Here is a 12,079-nt window from a genome sequence, read left to right as displayed (position 1 = left end):
AAAGGCTGGATGTTCCAATCAGGAAACTTTTTCTGAGAAAATTTTCCAATTCATTACCATATATAGGGCTACAATGTATGTGAGTCGATTTGAGGCACTCAGAAGATCTACTAGATATATGACAAAAGAACAAGACAGGCTAGGTAATAAATTGATTAAGTTTTTGCTATATCCTACATAAGGAAAATATTTATAGGACCTAAAATTAATGTTACAGTGGGTGAACAACTAGTTTCATTTAGGAGCCATTGTGGATTTGTGCAATATATGCCAAATAAGCCTGGAAAGTAATGAATAAAAGCCTAACTGTTGTGAGAACAATGAGGTTGAATAAAAAAGGAATTCCAAATGATATTGGGTCAAAAAGTAGTAGACAAGTACATTCAAGTGTAATTGCATTTGCAAAAGGCAAAATGGATGAAAAAAAAAAATTTTTTTTTGACCCTAGCCCATGGCTCCCTGGCACAACATAATGGATTTATGTACTCTAAGTACCTTTTTATGAAAAAGTTGCTTCACCATACAGCAGAGATGCTGAGTTTCAGATAGGCACAACAGAAAGACAGTGCGGCTTCAGTTGCCTGAGACTGCAGAGAGAGAGAGAGAGAGAGAGAGAGAGAGAGAGAGTGTGTGTGTGTGTGTGTGTGTGTGTGTGTGTGTGTGTGTGTGTGTGTGTGTGCACGAGTGGGCGCGTGGGCATGTGCCTGTTTTTGACGAAGGCCTTACAGGCTGAAAGCTTTATTTGTGACAGTCTTTTTGTTGTGCCTATCTGTTACCCAGCATCTCCATTATATTGTGAGTGTCAACTTTCCTTTTCCAAATACTGTTACATTCCATCCTGGGTTTTCCACTGCTTTACTAAACACCTTTTGTCTTTATGCAGCATAAGATTCCACATAACACGAAGCATTTCTGCCCAGGAGGAGACTTTTCAGGCCTAACTTTCAATGGAGTTAATCTAACTACTCATGATCAGAAGATGAGCTGAGACCTTTCAATAGAAAACCATATACATCGAGAAGTTCACTGCTATCGCTCAAACACAAAACAGCAGTAGCAACAGCACGATGGGTCATCAGAAGAGATGGTTTCTGTAAGTGCGCAAAATCTGTGTGCCAGAACCACAGCAGTGTGGTGTGCAACAATTATAAACAGTAATATGTCTTTTTCTTTGTCAGTTTCGTAATCACCAATTTGTGATAAAAAATACTGGGGACTTATGTTTCAGTTTTCATAATTTAATTTAATCAAAGAAAATTACTGAGGATTGAAAATATACTTTATCTCAACATTAAAAACGATTTCAGCTGTCTTATATCCTATCGCGGGCACATTTTTTGCATCAACTCAACAAAGATAATATTTTTGCTATCCTATTAGAAATGTGATCAACTAACTAAATTTATTTTTGTGACTTAGGACCAAAAATTATTGTGGTACATATATCATCATAGCACCTTTGTGAGGTATTAAAACTTGTAGTAAATGGTTTCTCACTTCCCTTTTTGCATTGCCATTAGACATAAAACATAGTGAATAATGTTTTGTGTTTTTCTTTCACTTTATTTAAAAAATATTTGTTCCCGATATTAAAGTTTACTTACCACAAAGTGAAAACAATCCTTGAAATTTTATCACACAATAAAGGTATGAGCTGCTACAGATCACAATAATGCATACTGCAGATGCAAAGCAATGTGTTCTAACAACAGTAGTGATCCCATGACAAACAAACTGATTGTTGTACCAATTTTCATACACCTGGTGCAGTGTAGTACTACACGATGTCGGGCATAGACAGAGGTGGTAAAACATATTCCCAAAAGGTATTGGATACTCCTGTGTTGGTGGTAAGTATGCTTCTCAAGGACCACAAATGACAGATTAATTTTGTAGTAAGTATACTTCCCAAGGCCCTTCCAAAAACTACACTGATGGTAACCATAATTCCCAAAAACGATCAAAACACCACTGTTTGGTGGGTATATACTTCCCACAGTCCTGCAGGCTATATTTCACAACAAACAGAAACTACAGCTGATGCAGTGGGCTGCCACTAGATGGCGGGAACATACATAACTGGTAACATATATTCCCTTAAATGCTGCAAAGAAATAGGTTTAGTGGGAAGTATATCCCCAGGGCCCATGAAAGGGTGAAAACAAAATATTCATGCATGATATCCAAAAAAATATTTGTTCCCATTTAAAATTTTGTATTAGACGATAACAGGTCCCATGGAGCCACGATACGTAAATGAGCAAGAGACACAAGTCAAGTGTGGGTTAAGACTAAAAATATCACTCTCTAGCTGATTAATATCACTGGGATGAACATTGTTCTTGTTTATGAACAAATACCTGCATTAATTTATACATATTAATGATGTTTGAACTTCATGGCTGGTTTTAATTACTTTAATAAATATTTAGCAACCTATCACTTTTCTGTATAACTCTACTTTAGCGACCTATGGGTTTCCATCCATTTTTAACCTGCATAATACATTATGATCTTCATCCATATCATATTTTAAGGAACTGCATTTGGAATGCCACAGTTGTCTTTTTGCACCATTATATGTGTAACACACACAATTTTCAATTTGCTGATCCATGGTGATTGTCCACAGGCTACCACTCCATACAGCAGTAGGCGCCTACTGACAAAACGTTGCACTACGTAATATGACAGTGGGTTGTAAACTGAATATGGTGTTTCTCTCTTGATCTCCTTTCCATTTTTCTGTCAACTAGTACAGAAGCCTCCCGTCATCAGTAAGTTACCATCAAAGCCGACAATCCCACTGACACTTCTAGCTGCTGACCAAGGAGCGTTTTTTAAACCAATTTCAAATTAACCCACTCCAATGACAGCTTAACAATAGCTGTATTCCAATTCGCTAATTATTGTGGAAAAAGTCATTCACTTTTACTAATTATGTAGGAGGTATCATTACACTGCAAATAAAATAATAAATAAATAAACAAACATCTGTCCCCTCCCCCAAACTTAAAATTTATACACAGACAATCACAAATTTTCATTTAATGCTTATTACTGCTTTTCATTTCTCAACAGCTGTAAACACAACTTGATACGGTGCGAACAGAATCCCTTTCCTCCAGTAGCAATTGACTGCCACAAATAACAAGACCTACGAAAGTAAAGGTACTAGTAGAGTCTCTTACGCTAACACTTCTCTTACCAATTCATTTGCTTTTAACCGCTTCCACAGCAATTCTTCACAATGCTTCTCTACCTGACACTTGTCATTCTTCAACCGCAAGAGGTTAATTTGTTTATCCGCGAATCTGAAAGTAAATGAATACGACAAAAAGTGAGCTGCCTGTTCAACATTAAAAGCAAATCTACAACTCAGTGCATCGGCAATGTAAATCTTACCTCCGATAAATAACATGATCGAAGGAAGAAGACATCTTCCGACCAGGGTACAACGATTGCATACATTTCGAATGAATGAAGTCTCCATTCTGAACACACTGTTTGCAATAAAATGCCTTTTTATAATTGCCACACAGAGGACACTTTCCAACAGTTGAGCTATACCTGCTACAGCTGTCTTCTATTGACATTAAAGCCAAATCCTCACAACTACCATCCGAACTACTCGCCGCCATTACATTATCAAAGATATCCACTATGAAAACATCGCCGTGTCAAACAATGAAACAATTATTTGAACATTCGAAAAACACTTTATTGTCATTATGAATCTTTCTGCATAGTACCCAGCGAATGACTTCCTTCTGCGCAGAAAGGTTATTTCAAAAGTGTCAGATTCACGATACGTCATAATACAGTTGCCTGTCGTTTTCCGTCGTTTGGAGTTTTATTCCAGAAAAAGGATTTTGTCACAAACTATTTCCTTTATTTTCCGAGCAGAGCGAAGTTCCCAATAACTTGCATCACAGTAAGAGGTCGGACCGCAGTGCAGGTCGATCCTTTCAGATAACCTGATTTTGACGTGTCGATGGCTGTCTTTGTTGCGAAATAATGAAGCAGTATCGGACGCGGTTTGATAAGATGACAGATGAGAGGATTTCACGATGCATGTACTGTTTGTTTTGGTGCACTGTTTGAATTATTGAATCAGGAATAAATTGTAACGAAAAGAAGGGGGCGGTCAGCAAACGGATCCGATAACGTGTGTTATTGATGTATTTGAAATGAATACATTACTATGTACGCGCTTCAACGAAACAGGTGAGACAAGCCCAATGAGACACTTATAAATACAAAATTTGGTTGATATTTTTCATTTTTGTGGGAACTGTGTGATGCTCTGTTTGGTATGAGTGAGTTATACAGCTCTTCTAAAACAAATAAAGAGTTCTTGTTTCATTGCCGTTTAAAACATAAACAAACATTTTCATTTGTGTTGCGGTGTGCAGCACTGCTTGAATTTTGAGAAATGAAAAATAAGCCGTGTATCCTCGACTGGTGTTCATAACACGTTCTAAGAATATGAACCGAAGCAACGTTACTGTTTTTTCTAGATGTTTGCACAGAAATGCATTTGATACGACAGAACATTAATGTTTGGAAATTTACAGGTGATTAACACTTGAGGTTAATCCGTGTCAACTGGCCCAATTGGGAAAATGCTTCCGGCCCGACAATTTTCGAATATGTGAAATTTATACAGTATGTACCCAACGGACCGGTAAGAAGTTCAGCTCTAACTTTATATAGGTGCTTTGGCCGTTTTCACAGCTGCCAAATCGATTTGGCATGCTGTAATTTGTCATCTGGATATAACTGTGCAGAATACACAATAAATGCAAATGAAGACTAAAAAGCCATGCCCCTGGCCCAATCCCACCTCAAACTTGCAGAAAATTGTTGTCGTGGCAAATGTCCAACATTTTAACAATGCTAGCGGGGGAGATTCACATGACTGGGTAGAAATCACTTATGGGGTTCCACAAGGCTCAATATTAAGTCCACTTTCGTTTCTCATAGATGGAAACAACCTAACGTCTGAAATACAACAATCAGAGTGGGTTCTGTTTGCGGATGACACTAATATTGTTATCATTCCATACATAAATACAGCAACAGAAGAAATGATAAACAATGTTCTGAAAACTATTATTGAGTGGTTTTCTGAGAATTATCTCTTCCAGTTTTGAAAAAGACATTACATATTCACCTATTTACTAAAGAAAAATCACCAGACATTTATACAGACGTTGCTATTTTATTTAGATGACCAGTTTTGGCATCTCATTAATGCATCATTGCAGGCATAACTGGAGCCATCAGTACTAGGATTCCCCGATTTTTTTATAGTGTGTATACTTCGAAGACTTGACATGTCTTCAACAATGGACTAATAAAGCAAGAATGCTTCGAATACATTTGGAAAGGAAATGGGGAACATAAATTTTGTTGGCCACTAAATTAACAAACTCTGTTCAAATACGCCAAAGGAACCTCAGAATTTAAGCCACTGTTTGCAATCTAACTGTAGTGTACCAAAATAAAAAATACGAGTTTCCAGTAGACTTAAATGCACACCTTTCAGTGGTGCAAACAATTATAAAATAGGTGGTGGCAATTTTAAGGTATGTGGTGTCAAGTACAGTTAGAATTTGGTTCATCTGCTGTTGTTTTGTAACTTTAGAGGTTGATAACATAGTGGTTACATTTGCTGAACAGTTAATGAGAGCCCAACTTCATGACAGGAACACAGATAATGCACTGATAGATGATCACTTTTCCGATGTCTCTTACTCACTACCTTGTCCTTGTTGCCGTGATAACAAATTTCAGCATGTTTTATGAGGGGTTGTGACATGGAAATTGTTTGTGATCATGTATTTTATTTCAATGTTCTGTACAAAATTGTTGTCAGGATACTAAGTCATGTTGCAATATCCAAGCTATATTTGCTAAATAATGGTTTGCTAAACTTCAAGATTTTGTAATTTCCAGCTACCAATAAAACAGCTGCTGTCCAAACGACTCTATACATCAAGTTACTGATGAAGTTGAAACTTGGTAGACATTCATACAGGTCTCTTAGTACATTCTGTATAAATTTCATCAAAACTGAAGATGGTCATGCTGGGATCTCCAGGTCACTTGGTACAGAATGACACATTCTATTAGTACTTAGCAACTTATTTCTGGGAAGTTCTTAATTAACAGAAAATAGAGTGTGATACAAAACACCATTGTTAAGCAGGTGGCTACTGTACATCTACATCTAAACTCTGCAAACCATAATGAGGTGCATATTAGAGGAAAAGTCCCATTGTACCAGTTATTAGTGTTTCTTCGTGTTCCATTCGCATGTGGAGTGTGGGAAGAATGATTGTTTGAATGCCTCTGTGTGAGCATTAACTATTTTAATCTTATCCTCACGATCCCTATGTGAGTGATACATAGGTGTTGCAATATATTCCCAGAGTAATCATTTAAAGCTGGTTCTTGAATCTTTGTTTATACTTTCTCACAATAGTTTACACCTATCTTCAAGATAGACGTACGCTTTAAACAAATCTGTGACCATTCGTGCTGCCATTCTCTGTGTATGTTTAATATCCCCTCTTAGTTCTATCTGGTTTTGGTCCCACACACTTGAGCAATATTCGAGAACCCGTCACAATAATGCTTTGTAAGCAGTCTCCTTTGTAGACTGGTTGCACTTCCCCAGTATTCTACCAATAAACCATAAGTCTACCAACTGCTTTACCCACGACTGAATCTATATGATTATTCAATTTCATATCCCTACAGAGAATTACACACAGGTATTTGTATTAGTTGGCCAATTCCAACAGTGGCTCATTGATATTATAGTTATAGGATACTACGTTTTTTATGTTTCATGAAGTGCAAAATTTTACATTTCTAAACATGTAGAGATGTTGCCAATCTCTGTACCATGTTGAAATCTTATCAACATCTGACTGAATATTTATGCAGCTTCTTTCAGATACTACTACATTACAGATAACTGTGTCATCTGCAAAAAGCCAGATTTTACTATTAATATTGTCTGCAAGGTCATTAACATACAACATGAACAGCAAGGGTCCCAACACACTTCCCTGGGCCACACCCGAGGTTATTTCTACATCTACTGAGAACTCTCCATTCAAGATAACATGCTGTGTCCTTCTTACCATAAAGTCCTCAATCCAGCTGCAAATTTCACTTGATAGCCCATATGATTGTACTTTTGACAATAAGTGTATGTGTGGGTACTGAGTAAAGTGCTTTTTGGAAATCTAGAAATATTGCATTGACCTGGTTGCCTTGATCCAAAGCTTTCACTAAGTCATGTGCAAAAAGTGGAAGTTAGGTTTCAAGTGAGCAGTGTTTTCGAAATCTATGTTGGTGGTACTGAGGAGGTCATTCTGTTCAAGATATATCACATCACTGTGTTTGAGCTCAGAATATGTTCTATAAGATCCTACAACAAATTGATGTCAGGCATATCTGATGGTACTTTTGTGAATAACTTTTACTACACTTACTGTAGACAGGTGTGAGTTGTGCCATTTTCCAAGAACTGGGCATGGATTTTTGTTTAGGGGATCTACAGTCAATTATACTTAGAAGAGCTTTGTTCAGTTTTAATGATCTCTGCTGTTTCTCAACACCACTGACACTAATACTAATTTCATTCATCTTTTCAGTGGTATGAGGATTAAACTGGGGAAATGCTCCTGGGTTTTCCTTTGTAAAGGAACATTTGAAAACAGAATTAAGCATTTCAGCTCTTTCTTTATTATCTTCAATTTCAATTCCTGTCTCATTCGGGAGGGACTGGACACAAACTTTGGTGCCACTGACAGCCTTTACATACGGCCAGCATTTCTTTGGGTTCTGCGAAAGATCACGTGACAGTATTTTGCTACAGCAATCATTGAAGGCATCATGCATTGCTCTCTTGACAGCCAAATGCGTTTCATTCAGCATCTCTATCTATAGCCGTATGCTTTTTTTTACACCTGTTATGCAGTAATCTCTGTTTATGTAGAAGTTTCTTTTCAGTGACTGTACACTATGAAGGTTCTCTCCCATTTTGAACCATTCTGCTGGGTACATATCTATCCAGTGCGTGGTCAACTACTCTTAAACTTGATTCAGAGTTCCTCTATATGCTCCAGCTCTGTGCTGAAAGTTTCAAGTTCCTCTTTGATACATTACACTATTGATTTTTTTTTTTATCTAGTTTACTGTGCGTTTGTACTTTGGTAATCATTGTGTCACAGTGGCATCACGGTCACCTTTATACCAGTTTTGATGTGGACATCCTCAAAGAGGTCAGATGTGTTTATTGCCATTAGATCCAATATATTTCCATGATGAGTGGGGTTCCTAGCTATCTGTTCTAGGTGGTTTTCAGAGAAGGTGTTCAGTAAAATTTCACAGGATGTCTTCATGCCCACCAGTAACAGAACTGTAATTTTCCCAGTTAATTGTTGGATGATTAAAGTCTCCACTAGTGATTACAGTGTGATTAGGGAACTTACATAAAGTGAAATGAGGTTTCCTCTAACGTTTTTGGTTACATCAGAAGAGGAGTCTGGTGGATGATAGAAGGACCCAGTTGTCATTTTGTGCCCTCCTCTAATACTGAGTCTTGTCCAAACAAATTCACGTGCAGCTTCAGTTTCTGTCTCGATGGACATTATTGTAAAAATTTTAATGGCACCTTTAATATTCTGCAAACTCCAGATTGTAATGTAGTTTATGTACAGGTAAAAAGAAAAAAAGAAATGTTCATGTTTATTAAAGTGTAGAGTAATTTCGAGAGAAATGTTGGATTCCTTCAGGGAGGAAGGAGAAGTTTATTGGACAGGGATGGATGGAGAAACCCATTTGTTATGTGTGAACTGTCACTCCCACCTCAAAGCTTCTTCAGATTAAATTCCTCCTTCCTTTCTGCAGAAGGAGCCAAATGTTCGGATATGGTATCTTGAAACCTGAAAGTGTTTTTATGTCTTTTGTTGTTTTGTTTGACAGATGGTTAAAGTTGTATGCCCATAAAATACTGCCAGCCTTTCTGTCTCCTTTTGATTTTAATGATCATTTGAATTTAATTTTTTTTTTCTTGCACCAAGTACAGTAGTTTAAAGATATTTATCTGCTGATAATGTATGTACTCATTTGCAAAGTCTTGCTCACCTTGGTACTGAGGCATGAATGAAAGCAAATATAGGTAACAGCCATTATATTCTCCCAGGAATTACAATTTTACTGTGTGGATTAATTATGATTGCATCGTCATGGGTAACATATTTTGTAGATAAAATAGTTCTCCTTCCGGGTGAGGAGTGTTATGAGATATTGGAAGAAGAATTTGACAAAGCAGAAAAAGTTTCCTGTAATAGAGAATATAAGAGACAGACAAATACTATCAGAATTGAAGAAAAAATATAACCCCATTACAAGTAGATAAATAAATAAAAATAAAAAAGAAATAAAAAGGCAGGTGCAGACAGGTGTGAATATTACCAAACCATCAGTTTCATTGGGCATGTTTTGGAAAATAGTAGCATGAATTTTCTACAGAAAAATGGACTGACTGGTAGAAGCTGAGCTAGAGGAAAGTCTTTTTGGATTCAGAAGAAATGTAAGCACACATGAAGCAATACTGCCACTATAACTAAGGCAAACCTTCGTTTATTGCATTTGGCCATGATCACTGGAATGTATGTTTTGAAATTCTGATGTTATTAAGTACAACTTGTATAGAAACCAGACTGAAGTCAAAAGAGTCGAAGGACATGGAAGGAATGCAGTAGCTGAGAAAGGAGTCAGTAAAGGCCCCCATGTCATTCAGTCTGTAGATTGAGCAAAAAGTAAAGATGTAAAGGTTTGATAGTGACATTACAATTCTATCAGAGACAGTAAGAGAATTGGAAAAATCAGTTAAATGGAATGAGTAGTGTCTCGAGAGTAGGTTATTAAATGAACAAAGATAATAGAGTGTAGTCAAAAGAAATCGGTTGATTTGTGGTGAACTGGATTTGAAAACGTGACTGAAAGTATTAGGTGCTGCTGTTTCAGCAACAAAATAACTGATGATGACAGAACTAAAGAGGATATAAAATGTAGACTAACAGTGGCAGAAAAATGTTTTGTGAGAAAGAGAAATTAGATCACCAGACAAAATATTACCTGTGACGTAAAAGAGCACACAGGTCACTTTGGAGCAATGTTAGTAATGAAGAACTGGTAATAGGCAGTCATGTGGCCCTCCACCCCTAACATGAATCATACGAGTGAGATGGCGTGTGTGTGTGTGTGTGTGTGTGTGTGTGTGTGTGTGTGTGTGTGTGTGTGTGTGTGTGTGCGCGCACGCGCGCGCCTGGGTCAACGTGGAAACATGACAGAATGGGAGAAAGATACTGTCCGTATGTGTCCATGACCAGAATGTGAATGAAGGTGCCTGATTTGTTGATGTGTCATCATGGGCTATTCATGTTTCATAATTGGGAATTGGTCGAGAGTGTCTTGCTGATTGGTGTCCTTCACAAAACCTGGCACTTTGTGCCTGTCAAACTCCTCACTCCTCATTTGGTTTGCACACCAAGTGGGAAAGTGCAAATGCATTTGAGTGCTGAGTGATAGGCTGATAATGGATCTCATTGGTATAGTTACTCAGGAACTATATCCAACCTTACAGCCATTGAGTTGTCTTATGGGGAAGTTTTAAATGGGGCTGAGTTGTGAAATGTGGGACTTGTGATCAACTGAAACAGTTTGTGAGTAATACCTCTGTGCCATATGTAATGTTTCATTGCAAATACACTGGGCTGCTCTATGATGTGCGTATATTTGTGAGACAGCAGGGCACCAGTTCCACAATCTGGTATATCAGTGGCAGCATTAAATGTTTCCTGAGATGGAATATTGCATAACAACCTAAGTTGCATGAAATTCGTCTGGCAGGCCTCTGACCACACAAAATTGACCCCCATTTTCTGCAAATGAGCAAGTAGGAAATCTAGGCTGCATTCGGGACAAATTACACATAATAATTGACTTTATCCAGGAACGACTTGTTATTTGAGGTTCTTAGGAGCTGACAAGTTAATGATTGTGTCCACGTGACCCTCTGTGTGCGTGAACCCGTCTTTACTTAAGACATGCCCCATGTACATTACCCATTTGCTCAAAGTAACTATATTTGTTGTGATAACACGGACCATGGACTTAGAGCCACTCGTACATCATCTGTAGGTTAGGTGCGAGAGCTGCTCCCACATGGCCCCAGTAATTAACAAGTCATCTAAATAATCAACACAGCTGGGGATACCTTGGATGAGTTGCTCAAGATATCTCTGAAATATTGTGGGGACACTTGTAACCCCAAATGGCAATCTGTTATAATGGCATGCCAAATGGTGTATTAATCAGCAAAAACTGTTTCTTCTGATCAATTGCAGGTAACTGAAAAGTAGGCTTCAGTGAGATCTATCTTTGAAAAATAGTGGCCTCGGCCAATTTTGCCAACAATTCCTGTGGCTTAGGAATGGGATACAGCCAGACATCTGCTCGAGCATTAATGGAAGATGGCAAGTCACCACAAATATGAAGTGATACGTTTGGTTTCTTAAAAACATCCATGGACATAGCCCACTGGTTAGATGATATGTGATATATAACTCTAACCTATGTAGTTCTGCTTTAACTTGATTATCAATAGTGAAGGCTGTGGACAAGCTCTACAAGATTTATGCACTGCCGATTGCTTTAAGGATATGTGGGTCTGGAACCCTTTTGCACAACCTAATGTAGTTTCAAACAGTTGCTTATATTGCACACATAACGTATCAAGTTTCTGTGCATGGCATCACAGTTGAGACTGGTCTTGGATCTGTAAACCAAAAAGCACAAAAGTGTCTAATCCAAAAATGTTAGTTGTCAAAGAATTGACTACTAGCAGTGTTAGTTGCTGAGTTACATTTTTATGCTTAGCTTGGACTTTGATATAACCTGCAACAGGATTAACTGGCCATTGTATATCACCACTTTGTGTTGAGGAGATCACAGCTGCTGGAGCCAATCACTAGTATTGTCTTCATTAATT

General features: G+C 37.7%; 2 protein-coding genes across 3 annotated transcripts in view; one reads left to right on the top strand and one right to left on the bottom strand.

The window, feature by feature from the left end:
- Positions 1-4,163, bottom strand: part of LOC124796429 (beclin 1-associated autophagy-related key regulator) — a 132,097-nt gene extending 127,934 nt beyond the window's left edge. Inside the window, exons 1-2 of the mRNA XM_047260617.1 lie at positions 3,406-4,163; positions 3,209-3,314 (exon numbers count right to left, since the gene is read on the bottom strand). Of these exons, the coding sequence (XP_047116573.1) occupies positions 3,209-3,314; positions 3,406-3,641 (342 nt within the window). The 5' untranslated portion in view covers positions 3,642-4,163. The remainder of the gene's footprint in view (positions 1-3,208; positions 3,315-3,405) is intronic.
- Positions 3,958-12,079, top strand: part of LOC124796430 — a 77,522-nt gene continuing 69,400 nt past the window's right edge. For both annotated transcript variants that reach the window (XM_047260619.1, XM_047260618.1), the window contains exon 1: positions 3,958-4,227. The gene's annotated coding sequence lies outside the window, so the exon portion shown is untranslated. The remainder of the gene's footprint in view (positions 4,228-12,079) is intronic.

Source organism: Schistocerca piceifrons, chromosome 4, assembly GCF_021461385.2.
Source record: "Schistocerca piceifrons isolate TAMUIC-IGC-003096 chromosome 4, iqSchPice1.1, whole genome shotgun sequence".
Lineage (NCBI taxonomy): Eukaryota > Metazoa > Arthropoda > Insecta > Orthoptera > Acrididae > Schistocerca > Schistocerca piceifrons.
Note: the sequence above shows the minus strand (reverse complement) of the source record. Positions and strands in the feature narration are given on the sequence as shown.